The following is an 18,277-nucleotide window of genomic DNA, read 5'->3' on the forward strand; positions in this document are numbered from 1 at the left end:
TTCTAGACACTTACATATTAATCTATGATAGAATGAGATGGTGTTTTTAATTCATCAGTCACTCTGAGTGTGAAATATTTCATATAAACCTTTATAAAAGTTAAGGAATTCAGTAATTGTCCTCAGCAAAAATTTTGCAAAGCAATACATTTAATGTGGTACATATTTTTAAAAAATACAAATAAGTTACTAGGAATGTTACAGCTCCATTCTTAATTTCAAAGGATTCAAAAATGACCTTGGCAGTAGATGTTTGCAACTAACAGCTAAGTTCAAATATTTACAACATTCATAATTATTCTTTATAATATGGGCAGTAAAGTTGTTCTGTGACTATGGGATAGAAGAGACCAAGGTCAAGGTCAATGAAAACTGAGGTTACATATGAACCAGAATACTTACCTATTGAAAGCTTAGCCAGGTCAATGTGCTTCATAATAGCAAATTTAGTTGTGTTTTAATATTTCTGTTTTCAAAGTCAAGTCGTTGAAATTCCCATCAGTACATAAAATTCTATTCTTGACAACACCAAATCCTGAGCCTTCTTCCAAATATATAGCATAAAACTGCCTTTCTTTTTTATTTATGTAATGTGTTCCTCTGTGTCTTATTTTATTATTCTTCTGTGTGTATGTATGTGTTTGTGTGTCTGTATGTTTGAAGGAATTGTCACCTGTATGAGATCACAGGGAACCTGGAGGTAGACTTCTGCATATCTCTCAAGTTCACTCTTTTCCTTATTTTTTTTAGAAATATGGTATCTTACTGAACCCGTATTTCCCTGATTAATTTTTTCCTTGTAGATTGCAAGCATGCAATATCAACCTGTGTTTGCTTTCTCTGTACTGGTGGCAGGTGCATGCCGCTGTGCTTGCCTTTCTCATGGATACTGGGGATCCAAATTCACATCCTGAGTTAGTAAATAAATAATTATTATGACTAAGTTTTCATTAATGTTGTTCATCATATATTGGAATTATAGATAAGTAAGTGACAAATAGCATTCCAAATAGTATTCCCTCTCATAGTACAAATAATCTTAAAAATCCTACTATTGTAATGGTGATCCAGGTCCCCAGAAAGTATCAAATTGCTCTATTTCCTGCAAGTTGAATTTCAGTGCTCAAATAAGCAATAGAATAGGATAGTCATTGACATCCAATGAAATCTTTTAAATGTCACAAACTTGACTTAAATTGTCTCCAGCTCATAGGGATTAATTATCTCATTTATAATCAAATCAACACAGGAATTGATTCTCTAGTTTAGACTGTCTAAGCACTTTTAGTGACCTTCAAAAAGTCATTCTGATATAAATGTTGAAACTAGAAAAATTATTCGTATGGTCTTCATGGGTGCTTGTATCACAATCCGCTGCAAGGACAGCAGGAGAGAATCTAGTAAAACTAACTTGATGCAATGCAAATTGCTTAAAAATTGCAATAGTTTCAGATGCATCTCTGGTATTTTCTCCTAATGTTCTTTATTCAGCACGGGTGGGTTCTACTCTGGCCTTCCTGATTGCCTTGATTTTTCTAGTCTTAAATGTAACAGGTGTGCTCCTAATTCAGGGCTTCGTGTCAATCATTCCTCAGTATTACATGTAGGGTAAGCTCATCAAAACAGGGATTTCACCTCTGCTTTCATCTTCCTTCCATCTCATTTGGTACATTTCTCCTGCATAGCAATTGTCATCCATTACCATGTTGCTCCAGATATAATTTACTTTTTTCCCTTTCTCTTACGGATTTAGAATAGTTTTCTTTTTAAGATAGAAGTTTTATTGTGATTATAGTGGTGGTAAAAATTGGAGACAGACACGCTTGTTTTGCTTTTGTTCTTCTGTATTTTTTTCCTAAGTTCAAAACCCTAACCCTTGGCTGTTGTCTAATAAGGACCAAAGCATCATTGACTAATAAATGAAAACAAAATTCAATGAGGCATATTAGAACCATGTGTTAAAAATTCAGCATCTTAAGGTATAATATAATTACACCTCCACACAATTCCTAGCTCATGATTTAATTCCATCCTAGAAAAGGCAACCAAAATTTCACCTTATTATACCAAAGGATCAAATCATGCAACTCAGAATATATGTTTTTATCTTTTCATCCTTTTTAATTTAGCTCATGTATTTCAATGACCTCATCTTCATTTCAGTAACTACGGATCCCTGTGACTTTTGTAAGTAAGAGATTATAAGTCTACTATTTACTAGTAATTGACTTATTTTCCTTGAACCTCACAGTAGCCCGTGGACCTTGAGCACCATGACACTGACTGCACGTCAAGCTGTGTGAGACAATGCCTGAAGCTTCGGCACTGCCACTCCTCTGTGAGCATCACTCAGTTAGCATTGTGACAGCCAACGTAAGTGATAATTACGGATGCAGTAGAAGTGCCCCGTGCATCCAAAGAGACTAAAATATATCAGGTAGAGGATAAAAACAAGGTGAAGCAAGTTTCAAGTAACTAAGCTATTTTGATGTAACTCCACTCATCGGGGCCCACCCTCTCCTCCACATCTGTACATCATGCTACAACGCTCACCATAATTAAGAGGATGAAACTCTGAAATGTCCTTTATTTTCCCTCACTATTTGGACCCACACTCAGATAAAAGACTCTTCCCTCCGAATGTAATTGAGACTATTGGGGATAGGTTTGTGCACGTTTGCTGCAATACCATACAATTAAAAAACTGATTTTTAAATACATATAAAGAAACAAGGTGTAGGCATAAACGGGTTGGGGCTGGGTTTACTTACAGTGTATTTCTAGCACCTGCATGGCTACCTGAGGGGTGGCATTGAGAGACTCGTGGTCTACTCTGCAGATGACCGCAACTCCGTCGTCGCTACGGTCCACTCGGAAATCCAGCGTACTGCTGACGGTGAAGGTCTTTCGGTTAGCGTCCTCCTCTTTCAAATACTTCACATCTGAAAATACAAGTTGGAGAAAACGTCTGTGACATTTTCCATAACCCATCACATTTCACTCACAAGTAATTTAAAAAGCACTTTGAATTGTTGTCAGTTTTAAAGAGCAAACCTGTGAATTTGCTGGTAGAATTTTAAGACCACAATAGAAAGGAATAACACTAGAAGAATGCTTTGGGTGGTGTTCTTGAAAATATATGTTTATGGATGTGTTCAGAATTTGAGACATATACACAAATGTATTTCAGTTTGATAAAAAAAAAATTACAACTCCAAAAATGAATTTTAAATGTTAAGTACAGAAGTAAAAATGAAAAGGTGGGTGTACTATATTTCTTTATCTCTTCTTCCAAACTTACTTAGATAATAATCAAGTCCATGTTTGCCTGTCCTCAGCTTGGAAAGCACCAATTTACATACAGGCAATCTCTCCTTTGGCTTATGTTTACATTTTTCCTAAACTTTATGTAAATTCTCTGAGTTGTAAACACAGTTGGGAAAATCTTGTTCATTAATATATCTTTATGAGTTAGAGTGTGAATTGTTTGTGTACTCCGATTTTCACTTGGATAATACAAGAAAAAATTAAATGTTAAAAAATTATTTAACAGATAAAGGTGATCACCTTTGGATAGAAAGGAAAACATTTGAATACTGAAAAATTTAACATACATTTGCTTTGAAATTTTGTAGAGAAACTGCTCTCCTTTGGTTAAAGAACTCATTTCAGCATAAACGAAAGTATGCCTCTCAAGGTATGAGTTCATTTACTGCTTTTTAAGCTTAGATTTATATTATGTCTGACCCATTGTATAGTGGTCACTTTGGGATTATTTGTTTTGTAATAAAAACAAAGCTTATTGATGTATCCACTTAATTCGTTATTTCTCATGTTTGAAAAAGTTGATAAGAACAGGACATTTTTAACACATTGGGAATTGTGCAATAGGCTAAGGTTAATATGCCACTATAGCATGATCGTATATGTAGTTGAAAGGATAATATGCTCTGTATTCTCACTGACATGAACTCTGGTGCCTTCTGTTTCACCACTTCCCACTGGTGGGAAGGCCTGGTAGCACCCAGAGGAAAGAAAAGCAGGCTATCTTGATGAGACCTGATAGGCTGTGGTCATATGGTGGGGGAAGAGGTCCCCTTCTCTCAGATGTCCACAGCGTGGGAAAAAGGAGAAAGAAGGAGGGAGGGGGAAGAAAGAAGATACAAGTGAGGGGATAAAATTGGGAGGTAATCTGAATAAATTGTTTTTAAAATTAAAAATGAAAAAATGACATTTATGTCTAGTAGAGAAATGTCATTGCATTCTCCCTGAGACCTTTTTTTTTGAAATTTTTTTTATTAATTTATTCTTGTTACATCTCAATCTTTATCCCATCCCTTGTATCCTCCCATTCCTCCCCCCCCCCATTTTCCCATTATTCCCCTCCCCTATGACTGTTCCTGAGGGGGATTACCTCCCCCTATATATTCTCATAGGGTATCAAGTCTCTTCTTGGCTACCTGCTGTCCTTCCTTTGAGTGCCACCAGGTCTTCCCCTCCAGGGGACATGGTCAAATGTGAGGCACCAGAGTACGTGAGAAAGTCGTATCACACTCTCCACTCAACTGTGGAGAATATTCTGACCATTGGCTAGATCTGGGAAGGGGTTTAAAGTTTACCTCCTGTATTGTCCTTGGCTGGTGCCTTAGTTTGAGTGGGACCCCTGGGCCCAAATCTGCCTATCATATTGTTCTACTTGTAGATTTCTAGGACCCTCTGGATCCTTTTATTTTGCTATTCTCCCATGCGTCTCTCATTTAGAGCCCCAATAGGATGCCTTCCCCTCTGTCCCAGTTTCCTGGTAAGTGAAGGCTCTCGTGGGACATGCCCCTTGGGCTAGTATGCAGATATAAGTGAGTATATACCATTTGATTCTTTCTGCTTCTGGGTTAACTCACTCATTATGATCATTTCTAGCTCAATCCATTTATCCACAAATTTCGGAAATTCCTTGTTTTTAATAGCTGAGTAGTATTCCATAGTGTATATGTACCACAGTTTCTTTATCCACTCTTCTACTGAGGGACACTTAGGCTGTCTCCATGTTCTGGCTATTATGAATAAGGCTGCTATGAACATGGTTGAGCAAATTTTCTTGTTGTGTGCTGGAGCATCTTCTGGGTATATTCCAAGGAGTGGAATAGCTGGGTCTTATGTCAACCATTAATAAATTGGACCTCATGAGGCTGAGAAGCTTCTGTAAGGCAGGAGACACTGTCAAGAGAACAAAGCGACAGCCTACAGACTGGGAAAAAAATCTTCACCAACCCTACATCTGACAAAGGTCTAATATCCAAAATATATAAAGAACTCAAGAAATTAAACACCACCAAACCGAATAACCCAATTGAGAAATGGGGCTTGGAACTAAACAGAGAATTCTCAACAGAGGAGTATCAGATGGCTGAGAAACACTTAAAGAAATGCTCAACCTCCTTAGTCATCAGGGAAATGCAAATCAAAACAACTCTGAGATTCCATCTTACACCCATCAGAATGGCTAAGATCAAAAACTCAAGCGACACCACATGCTGGCGAGGATGTGGGGAGAGAGGAACACTCCTTCATTGCTGGTGGGAATGCAAACTAGTACAGCCACTTTGGAAATCTATCTGGTGCTATCTCAGAAAAATGGGAATAGGGCTTTCTCCCTGAGACTTAATCCAGCACGTTGGTCATTTATCTAGCCAGGGGACGACTTCTCATCACGGCAGGTTCACCTTAAGTCATTCTAAAGATATAGACGATACAGTTATTCCTTCTTGAAGTTCTGCTCTACAGTACACATCCTGGGAACCAGGTGGGTAAATTATGTTTGCCCACCATTCCGAGTCTTTATTCAAAATAAAAATTTCTTTTCTTTAACTTCAGTCTCCCCTCTGTCTCTCTGTCTCTCTCTCCGTTACTGTCTCTCTCTGTCTTTCTCTGTTTCTCTCTGTGTGTTTCTCTCTGTGTCTCTGTCTTTCTGTGTCTCTGTCTCTGTCTCTGTCCCTCTCTCTCTCTCTCTCTCTCTCTCTCTCTCTCTCTCTCTCTCTCTCTCTCTCTCTCTCTTCCTCTCTCATACTTGCCAGAGGCGAAGTCAGCCTCTCTGGCACACTTTGGGCTTTATGACAATTTTTCTGATGTTCCTTTCCCTAAACCATCCTGTTGACCCTCCTGTGGCCGCCCAGGTCTCTTGATGATCTCAAGGGCCACAGTTCTGCATCTCTCTCAAACTCCTATCTATGAATCTGTAATAAATATGATCTAAAATGCAGCCTCTGTAGTCTTGTGTTCTGCAAATTTCATTCTTTTAATTCATGAGCAAGAACCCAAAAGACACTGCTGCAGGGTGGTTTTGTTAGTCTCCTAGTTTCAAGTACTTCTAGCTATTGAGAAAAATTCTGCTACTCTCAGAGACACTCTTGTAGTATAACCCATTACTATATATTCAGCAATTAAAATTTAAATATATGAAATATGTTACTAATCATCAACACATTTATTTTGACCACATTTCAACTTTCTGAAAACATTTTACTTGTAAAGTAGCATCAGACTTGATGTACTATGTTTTAATATTTTCTGGGGAAACACGAATATATTTTATTGCTTAATTTCAAAATGAAAACAAAACTAAAAAGTCTGTGTTAGTAAATGATAGGGGTACATAATTGTTACGTGTTTTATTTTTTAAAGTTGTATATGGTTATTATTGTGTTGATATGAAAAAAACTCAAGAGTTTAATCACACACACACACACATACACACACACACACACACACACACTCCAAATTCTTACAGCACGTTGACAGGTGTGGAGAATAAAATTGTATTTAACAGTTTGAAGTGGTACAATTCTGTCTTTTAATTATAAATTCTAGGATACCATGGTAAGTGAATTACTTTTCATAAATGAATCTCATGAATATCATTGCTGCTCTATTGAAATCATTAGTTGATATTTTTACCTTTTAAAATTAATACAATTTCAGTTAAAATATGAGAAAAATTGAAATAGCCAAAACTTTAAATTATATTTTATCAGGATAATCCAGATGTGTACAGATGTATTTGTGGCTACTTAGTTACATTAAAATTTTATGAGGAACTTTTAGTTTTTATTATGTTAGGGAACTTTACATGAATGTCACCTACTTTCTGATTTTATTTTCTACTCTGTCAATCTATGTCCAATGGTTACTTATTCCTATCTATAATTAGTAACAAAGTAAGACAATTTAGACTTCTTAACAATTTTTATAATTATGTAATATAATATTTGAAAAATTACTGGTAAGCATTGTTACTTGCTTTATTTGAATAACAGCTGTATATTTTTGAAATTCTTACCTCTGTTTCATTCAAAATATTACTTACAAAATATTATTAATTCAATATGAATTTTGTAATAAAATTAGAAATAATTGCCTACAGAATAAATTTTAATGATAATCATTCAAATAAAACAGACACTAGTATAATTTATGAATTTTATAATCCTATACATTTATATATAGGGTTAATTCATGTCACAGTATGAATATATATAAGCACTTAGATAAACCAGTCATACCTTTTCCTTTTCAGATGCTTATGTTCTACAAAGAAGATAAAAAATGTATCTTCATCTCTCTCTCTCTCTCTCTCTCTCTCTCTCTCTCTCTCTCTCTCTCACACACACACACACACACACACACACACACACACACACACACACATACACACACACAACACACACAAACACACTTTCTTTCCCTTTTCTGATGGGTGTGTTGCACACACATGAATGTGTTGGTGCAAAAGTCTGCTGAGCTCAAAACAGGGCATTTAGTCTCTTCCTCTATCATTCACAATGTCAGAGTCTTAAACAGGCTTTTTCACTCTTCTGAAAACGTGCTGATTAGCCTACACTGGCTGGCCTGCCAGCCTCACAGTCCACCCCCTCTCCACCCCTCCATGCTGGAGATACAGGCTATACTTCCTGACATTTGAACCGGTATTGACAACTTGACCTCAATTCCTAATGTTTGCAGGTCATGAACCAATCAATATCCATTGTGCCCTCTCTCTAACACCTCAATTTTTTTTTTCAAATAAGTGATAAGGTACAGAGTTATAAAGGCAATGTAAATTTTCTTTCCACTATACAGATTAATTACTTTTCCTAAATGCCATTTTATTTCATATTCTACTTTTAGAGTTTCCATTCCTTTGTCTCAAAATGGAATTTGCACAACAATTACATCCTATTAGAATAGAGATTCTCAACTTCACAGAAGGCAGTGGAGCCAGAAGGTGGTCTGATGGTTCAGAGACAGCATTTTGAAAAGTAAAAGGATAGTGGATACATTGGCCTCACATCTTGTGAAAGAGCCCTTAGACCACTGACTGTGAAATGGTAATATTTTATATTTAGAAAGTAATATCTTCTAACAAGGAGTAAAGACAGGACAGAAGTACAGATGAGAGTCACTTAGAGAGTGTAAACCCAAGGCATTTTATGTTCTGAGTTATATTATCTAGGAAACAAAGCAAAGACTCACTTGGTATACATACATACATACACACACACATACATATATACATACACACACACATGCACACACACATACACACACACACACACAAACACACACACACACACACACACATATATATATATATATATATATAAATGCTATTCACATTACATCATCATTTTATACCCTAGCTAGGCTTTATCTTCCAGCTCCCACCCTCCCTTCCTCTTCTGCCTTATTCCCCTTCCCTAGACTTCTGACAGGGGAGGCTCTCCTCCTCGCTTCTCCACCATCTGACCATAGCCTATCAGGTCTCATCAGAATAGTCTGGCCTCCTTTCTCTGTGTGCCCACCCACCAAGGGCAGGTGATCACATTGCCTGCACCAGAGTTCACATCTGAGGCAGTCCCATCACCACTCCACCACCCCATCCCCACCCTCACCCCTGATGTGGAGAATAAGCTGTCCACTGGTGGCTTCATTTGAATAAGAAGTCTAGATTCTCTGCATACCATGTCCTTGCTTGGTGCGTCAATTTGTGCAGGTCCCCTTGGGTCCAGATCTTGTGTCTTTGAATGCCTTCTTGTGGAGCTCCTGATGCCTCCAGGTCCTACCAATCCCCCCATCCCACCACAAAGACACACAAACACTCACACACACACACACTCTTCCATATGACTTTCAGAGCTCTGCCCAGAGATCTGCTGTGAGTACCAGCATCTGTCTGGATCTAAGGAAATCGTGAAATTTGCAGATAAGTGGTTAGAACTAGTAAAGATCATCCTGAGTGAGGTAACGCAGACCCAGAAAGACACGCATGGTATATACTCACTTATAAGTGGATATAAGCCCAACATAGATGACCTCTGAGAGACTTCACTTGGTGACTTAAACATTCATTTCCCCAATAAAATAGCAGTTTTTCAGAAAAGCTCCACACTCACTTTTCCTTGGCTTACAGTACTAGGCTACCTGCCTCTCTCACTGCATTCTGATCATTAACACTGGACTTTCAGAAAGAAAATCCTCTTGAGGGAAGTTCCTAGCAAAGTAGCCTTGTCTCTACAGTATTTCTAGGACACTCTATGCACTTCTGTATGAACTCTTCTGAATCATTTGTTCACTTCATTTTTGTGGTTTTGATGTCATTCAGAGTGACATGGAAAAGAGATATTTCTACTCTTGTGAAGATATTTCATTTTCCTGAATTCTGAATTAGACCTCCATACCAGGGGAGCACAGGGATAGGACAAGTCTCTTTTTCATCCCACTGAGAAGAAGGCGGTCTTGCATAGCCATTCACGTGGAAAATACTATCTGGCCTACGCTTCAGAGGTTCCAGTTTGGCGTTCTGCGTGATGTAAGACATCCTCTTTTGTTTGGGCCATACATTCTCCAATAATAAACAGGTCAGCAGAGACTCATTTTGAACCTCAGGGTTAGTTATTTTGTAGAAAAATTTTACTGAATTACCTATAGAGTTTTAAGTGTAATTTTTGATGCATCAGATGATAATTTCACTTATAAAATCAAGGGGTGTAATTTGAATGTTTCTCACAGTACAAATATTGCTGGATACCCCGTAAGCAAACTGGGTGTATTATTCCCTTTTGCTATGCAGAAGGAGAAAGTAAAAATTGCTGGAGCCTTGGCTGTAGTGTCAGAACCTAGAAGTCAACATTCTGAAGAGGTTGATGAATATGATCACTGTTAAACATCAGCTGCATAGATCATATTCTCTAAAACTGAATACTTTATTTATCAAATAAACAACTCTACTTTTAAAATTTTTTGACACTTTCATTCATGCATTAATGAATATCCCTCTCTTTCAGCACAATTCCCCTCTCTTGTTCTCCTTCTCCTCCTTGTAATGTCCTTTTACTTCCCAATAAGTCCCTTTTTTATTTTTATGCTGTGTGATCCACTGAGTTTAATTAGATTTTCTTGAGCATGAGTGGGTGAAAGGTTATTTACTTGAGCATGGGCAACTTATTAGTGGCTATACAACTGAAGGAAACGACACCGTTATTAACACAGGCATTAATTGCTAACAGATCTTTGAAAAATAACTAACTGTAAGTAAGACTCACTTAAAATCTGAAACCAAGAATATCAAAATTTGCCTTCTTCTTATGTGAAAGTTAAATAATAAAAAACCATTTACATTTTTATTGTTCAAAGTGCCCTTTCATTTAAAATCTGCTTCAAATCTTCTTCAAACCAAACACAGTGAGACCAAGTCTCCAAGAGCACAATTTCAAAATTAAGCCACTTTCTCTAATGCACTTGGAAAGATCTTGAAAATGAAATCTTCCCCCCAAAAAGCACATTAGCAATGCTTCATATGATCCCATTCTATAAGAAGTAGAGTTAAAAATCTCATCAGATTCAATTTCTACAAGGGGGCCAATAATTGCCCTGATTTATGACATAGTCATAAATGGAATGGACTAGTGTTTGGACCCGAGATTAAATGTTCTTTTGAGCAAGATAGACTTCTGAAACCCAACTCTTAAAAAAAAAAAATCTTCAAATATCAGCATAGAGGAATACATTCCAGAGAGGACTCATGGGGAAGTGATCTTTTTCTTTTAATTTTGAATTACTGCTTCCAATTTATCTTGACCAGTAGAAGGTTTGTACTTTTAGGCTAATTTCTCCTGGTTTCTTATAGCAAATAGTAGTGAATGAAAAGACCCTTGGCTGCCCTTGGTGGTGAGACTATGGAATGATTCAGTGCTCAGTCCTAGATAAGCCATTAACTCTACCCACTTAAAGCTCAGGGAACCTTGCAGGATAGTATACAAATTTATGTAAGTGCCAGGAGGTAGGGAGGAGAGTTGAGAAGTGTGATCTTTTAAGCATGATATTAATTATGAGCCCACAAAGCTATCATTATTGGCACTCAACACCAGTCATACATTCCTACCAGTCAAAACAATATAGAAAGAAGGGGCTCATGTGACTTTCCCACTTGCAGTTGCTCTATGGGCAACTAGCAGATTTCTAGTGAGATGGAAGCATAGTATGTACTTGTGTAGCCACTCTTGGCTCCACTAGGGTCTGATGGTTTTTCCAAATGCTGGATCACACAGATAGCCTTAGTTGAAGTCTATGGATCACTAAATAAAACCAAAAATTAATAAATTCAGGAGAAAGATTCATAAGGAAGAAAGGATCACATACATGGATGGATAAGAGAAAAATAAGAAAATCATGGGGGTGGTAACCAGAATACATAACTTTGTATTAAATTGTTATAAAAATTATAGTAATACTATGAGTGCTATGTGCTCCAGTTACATGAATTTTGGTTTGGAAACCAAGTATGGCTTCATTCAGTATAATCATAGTGTTTAAAATTGAGGACTTAGAAACACTTTTTGCCTATAAACCAGAAAATATTAAATTTTAAAACTCAATTGGCTTAAGCACATGTTAATTAACTAATAATAATTCCTAATTGCTCTGCTGATGTAGTAGATAGAAGTATGTACACCAAAAGGAAAATTACCACCAAAAGCTGGTGGTGATTTGCCTTGGGTAAATGTGAAAATATTCATGTAAGCAATCTGCTGATATTCTCATTATAGATTTCATCTTTTTTTCTAAAACATATATTTTCAGATACATTTTATGCTATTTTATCTAGTACTTGTGCAAATCTTTTTGAGGCAAATATGAGGTATAAGAAAAGTCAGACTCCCTGAGAGATATCACATCTACTTTCAATTCTGGCTTGTGTAAAAACAGTGGCATTTAAATAAACATTGTGGTTTAGGACTCTAGGGGACCACTAAGAACTGTATGGCACAGTTTAGAATATACTGTCAGGAGTAAAGTCATTTTTGACATTTACCAGTTCAACTCTAGTTCACTTTCTGTATGTAATTGATAAGGACAGGAGCTCTGAATTGGGTAGGTAGGTTAGGGCCCAGAAACAGAAAAGCAGTACTTTCAGAATGTCCTAGCTGGATTTCAGGATCATTAGAAAGAAGCTTTTGTGGTTTTTGTTGGAGTTGTTGTTGGTTTATGTTTTTTTTCTAATTTTTTTAATTAATTTATTCTTGTTACATCTCAATGGTTATCCCATCCCTTGTATCCTCCCATTCTTCCCTTACCCCCGCCCATTTTCCCATTATTCTCCTCCCCTATGACTGTTCCTGAGGGGGATTACCTCCCTCTGTATATGCTCATAGGGTATCAAGTCTCTTTTTGGCAACCTGCTGTCCTTCCTCTGAGTGCCACCAGGTCTCCCCCTCCAGGGGACATGGTCAAATGTGAGGCACCAGAGTACGTGAGAAAGTCATATCCCACTCTCCACTCAACTCTGGAGAAAAGGCTGGTTGATCAGTGGTTTCTGTTTTTTTATTTGAATTTTTTAAATTAATTTTAACATGCATTTATATTATTACACCTGACTAAAATAAACTATGTACAGCTAGAAGAACCATGAGACAATCAGGAGTTATATAAATGTTACATTCATAGTGGCTTAGCTATTTGTATTTGTCAAACTTGAAGAAAGCATCTTTCTTATCTTGTTGGGTCTAAATTTCCAAATGAAAATCAATATCTATCATGTTTCATTGCTATCTTAATCTAAAAATATCTTAACCCCTAACCAAGACTAAGCTAATTGGTCTTCAACACCATTCAGAGACTTGAGAAGGGATAAAACCTAAATACCCCTTTCTCTTTGTGCCTTCAGGCATGGCGTATCTAGCATGGTGCCGCTCATGAACCTCATCTGGCTTTGAGGAGTACATGGACCTTATATTAGATGATGCAAAGAGATTCATTTGAAAACAAAATCAAGAAAACAACTGCATCAGATCATGTTAAAAGGAAATAATATTACTATTCTCCAAAGTGTTTCCAACTAGAAGTGTTCATACACTGGAGAAGTTGAGAAAGTAGTTCAGTGTTTTTAAAGCTATCTCCTTCTCCTAGAATAGCCTGAAACGTTGAGTTGTATTGTCTAGTGCCCCTTATCTGGTGATAATAAGTTCTATGATTTTTTTTTTGGTAATAAAGTACCCCTTTCTTTAGAAAACTTCCCATAGGAACAGTGATCTGTATATATTTTATAAGTATAGATCTACGCTATATCTATAAATATAGACAGTAATACTTTTTGATTAAGTTATTTACAATTTATGAAGCTGTTTTCTTCTCAGGTTATTTTTCAGCAATAATTTGTAAATTCAAAGTCCTGAGAAGTGAGTTTGAAATAGGGACAAGTTTTAAGAACAAAGTATTGTATTTAGGGCTTCTTAATCTCTTATATACAAAAGAATACAAAAGAAGTTATAAATATTAAAAGTTATTCTCCAGTGTAAAATGCGTTTCTTTTTACACTACCATGTGTACACTCAATGAATTTAAATTCATATTGCCTGACATGTATAGGAGGGCTGCTTTTTACTGTTTTTTTTTTTTTCTACGAACTTTTCGGTCATAGCTTGTCAGGTTCCATTGTGTTTCACTGTAAGTAGTCAGGATTTCTCCTTTATAAACATCTGACCAAGAACATCTAATCTTACCTGCAAATATTAGCAATGTGAACTAATTAGCTTATTAGTCTCATTCTCTATCATCATACAACTTAATGTCCATTGAAGAACTTGAAAACTTCAAATAAACTAAAACTTAAACTATTCTTGAATACACACTGCCTATCTCTCTGTAGTGGAAGTTTTGGTGTCTTTAAAAACTCTACTATGCTATGTAAACATGTTTTTGTTTTAATCCCTGGTATAGCATATGAGGCATCTTTAGATTGTCTGTCCACAGCAGACTGTTTTCCTCCTGCAGCCTCTGAGAGGGGAGCAGTCCTCGTTAGCTGCAGATAGTTTAGTTGTATGGGCTCTGGAGAACAATAAACCTCAGAGCCTGGAGAGAGAGAAGGGGATCAAAGCACGAAGGCCATTGCTACCCACTGCTGCTCCTGGTTTCTGTTGTTGCAGTTTGATAATAATAATAATTAGTTGGAGATATCCTGTAACAAAACCAAGTCTTGCCTCAAGGAACCCAACAACCCTAATCAACAGGCAGTTGCCTATGAGACCTAAGCCCCACTCTTCCCACTAACTTAATTTCTCTCCTATCTGGTGTTAGGGCATTAGAATGGATTGGGGTGAAGGGAGGTAGAGGTATTAGGAACCACAATAAAGTAGATTAAAAAATATATGCCTACATCTACTCATTGCTGAATAGGCTCTGTATATGCCATATTTGCCATTGCAATGTAAAGGCATGATTCAACAAGAACCAATGATTAAAATAGAAAAGGCCACTAGCTAACAGTTACAGGCTTTGAAAGGAGCTAAATGATCATGAGGTTTCTCAGTTCATGAATTCCTTATATTTGAGGATGATCTTTGTAGTTGTAATTACTTTCTCTTTGCTCTATTCAGTCTGAAGAACCATTTTAATTTCACAAAACTTTTAATCCATTAATGAAGAAGCTCCATATGAAACACTAGCTTTCAGTTGCCACCTCTTCCAAGAAAAGATTACAGATTTTCTGTGCTACTCTTTCTTTGTTAATACAAAGGTTACACATGTAGACTAATTGATATCTTAGGGTACACATCATTTGCCTATATTAGAATATCCTGTCTTTTCAGCTATATTGAAAATAATTGATAACAAATCTTCAAGATGATAAAATAGGGTAGTAAAGTATAACTAATATATTAAAATATATTTTGCAAGTAAATAAAACTTCTATGCATTGGAGCAAATGTATAAGTGACAGATATTTGAAACTTATTTGAAGTATGTGATCATAGAATCCTCTAGTGATAGCATACTTATTGTTAAGCATATGAAAGAGTAATCAACCTACATCTTATCTACCTAATATAAAAGTGAGTAATTTCATTTCCTAAGACTTCTGCAGTGAAATTCAGGTTTTTAAATATGTATAATATTTATAAACATATTAATTACAAAAATGTTTTTTATTTCATCTTATTAAGTTTGATTATTTTACAAAATGTTATATTTTTGAATATTGTATCTTAAATATTTCTGAATAATTTCTGAATGCGTATCACTTAATATTGTAATTAATATTATAATTATTTAATTTTAATTTAATTAATTTATTCAGATTACATCTAAATTACTATCCCCTCACTTGTATCCTCCCATTCCTTCTTCCCTCCATCTTTCACCCTATTACCCTCCCCTAGATCTGTGACAGAAGGGTACCTCCTCCTCCATCATATAGTCAGAGACTATCAATTCTCATCTCCATAGCCTACTTATCCTGATAGCCTGCTTATAATTTCTCTGAGTGCCACCAGCCACCTAACCAAGGGGAAGTGGTCAAATAAGGGACACCATTTGTCATGTCAGAGTCAGTCCCCGCTCTCCACACAACTGTGGAGAATGTCCTGTCCATTGGCTAGATCTGAACAGGGGTTGAATGTTTACTGCAGTGTATTGTCCTTGGTTGGTGTTGTAGCTTGAGCAGACCTCCCTGGGTCCAGATCTGCCAATCATGATGTTCTTCTTGTAGGTATCTAGGAACCTCTGGATCCTTCTATTTCCCCATTCTCCTATACTTCCCTTACTTAAACCACCAATAGGAAGTCTCTGCATCGCATCTATCTCAATCTCCTGGTAAATGAAGATTTTGATGGGACATCCCTTTTGGGCTAGTGTCCAATTATAAGTGAGTATACACCATGTGAGTCTTTCTGGGTCTGGGTTAACTCACTCAGGATGATCATTTCTAGTTCCATCCATTTGCCCACAAATTTCTGGATTTTCTCGTTTTTAATAGCTGAGTAGTATTCCATAGTGAAATGTACAATAATTTCTTTTTCCATTCTTTGACTGAGGGACATTTAGATTGTTTCCAGGTTCTGACTATTACAAATAAGGCTGCTATGAACATTGTTGAGTATATGTCCTTGTTGTATGGTGGAGCATCTTCTGGGTATACTCCAAGGAGTGTAATAGCTGGGTCTTGTGGTATCCCTATTCCCAGTTTTCTGAGAAAGTGCCAGATTGATTTCCAAAGTGGTTGTATAAGTTTGTACTCCCACCAGCAATGAAGGAGCATTCCCCTTTCTCCACATCCTCGCCAGCATGTGCTGTCACTAGAGTGTTTTATTTTAGCCATTCTGGAAGGTGTAAGATGGAATCTCAGAGTCGTTTTGATTTGCATTTCTCTAAAGACTAAGGATATTGAGCATTTCTTTCTTTCTTTTTTAAAATCTATTTATTTATTGTATATAAGTACTTTATCTGCAGAAGAGGGCATCAGATCACATTACAGATGGTTGTGAGCCACCATGTGTTTGCTAGGAATTGAACTCAGGACCTCTGGAAGAGCAGGCAGCACTCTTAACCACTGAGCCATCTCTCCAGCCCCATTGAGCATTTCTTTAAGTGTTTCTCAACCATTTGATATTCCTTTGTTTAGAATTCTCTGTTTAATTCTGAGCCCCATTTCTTAATTGGGTTATTTGATTTGGTGGTGTTTAATTTCTTGAGCTCCTTATATATTTTGGATATTAGACTTTTGTCAGATGTAGGGTTAGTGAAGATCTTTTCCTAGTCTGTAGCCTGTTGCTTTGTTCTGTTGACAGTGTCTTCTGCCTTACAGAAGCTTCTCAGCCTCATGAGGTCCTGTTTATTAATTGTTGACTTTAGAGCCTGGGCTGTTGGATTTCTATTCAGGAAGTTGTCTTCTGTGCCAGGTTTTCCCCCAATTTTTTCTAAAAGATTTAGTCCGTCAGGTTTTATGTTGATCTCTTTAATCCATTTGGACTTGAGTTTTGTGCGTGGTGATATATATGGATCTATTTGCATCTTTCTATATGTATACATCCAGTTAGACCAGCACTAATTTTTGAAGATGTTATCCTTCTTCCAATGAATAGATTTGGCTTCTTTGTAAAAAATCAAATGACTATATGTGTGTGGATTTATTTCTGGGTCTTTAATTTATTCCATTGGTCACCAGCCTGTTGCTTTGACAGTATCATGCTGTTTTAATTACTATTGCTCTATGGCACAGCTTGAGATCAGGAATGGAGATTCCCCTGGAGGAACTTTTATTGTACAGGATTGCTTTAGCTATTCTTGGTTTTTTATCCATATGAAATTGAGAATTGATATTTTAATGTCTTTAAAAAATTGTATAGGTATTTTGATAGGGATTGCATTGAATCTCTAAATTGTCAAGGACCAATTAGGTTTTAACAAAAAATTCCTAGATCCACAAATTAAGTTTATATTGAAACTTAAGTTATGTTTCCCACTTTGATTTTTATTTTTTATCTTTTTCTCTCCCATTTTCTTTTCTTTTCTCTTCTTTCTTTGTTTCTTGAGCGTCCCTAATTTTCCAACTTCCATATAACTTGAATCTTGAGACTTGATAGATGCTTACTATGTACCCTTGAATTAATTAAACTAAGGGGTGTACTTAGCTAGGTAAGGCATGTCTTTCCCTGTGATAAGCTTCTCAGTCTAAGTATGTGAATGATTTGGAAGCAGCTTCTGCATCTTTTTTTGTATGGTAGATATTTTTTATATCTAATTATAATTCTCCTCAAAAACTGAAGATGTCATTAGATAAACTCTAAATAAATGATCATATTGTATTTTAGCATAGTATAAAACCCAGAGATGATTAAATATGGTTATATCTGTAGGTCTAATGTATATAGGTAAATTTTATGTAATACAATTATATTTTCAAATACTTTCCGTCTCTTGTTTTTGGTTAGTACCAATTAATTTCCTCTTA

General features: G+C 36.3%; 1 protein-coding gene across 3 annotated transcripts in view; it reads right to left on the minus strand.

The window, feature by feature from the left end:
- Cadm2 (cell adhesion molecule 2) overlaps positions 1-18,277 on the minus strand; it is a 919,117-nt gene that overhangs the window by 106,741 nt on the left and 794,099 nt on the right. For all 3 annotated transcript variants that reach the window (XM_051150131.1, XM_051150132.1, XM_051150130.1), the window contains one exon: positions 2,772-2,942. In XM_051150131.1, coding sequence (XP_051006088.1) covers positions 2,772-2,942 — 171 coding nt within the window. The remainder of the gene's footprint in view (positions 1-2,771; positions 2,943-18,277) is intronic.

Source organism: Acomys russatus, chromosome 8 (genome assembly GCF_903995435.1).
Source record: "Acomys russatus chromosome 8, mAcoRus1.1, whole genome shotgun sequence".
Taxonomy (NCBI): domain Eukaryota; kingdom Metazoa; phylum Chordata; class Mammalia; order Rodentia; family Muridae; genus Acomys; species Acomys russatus.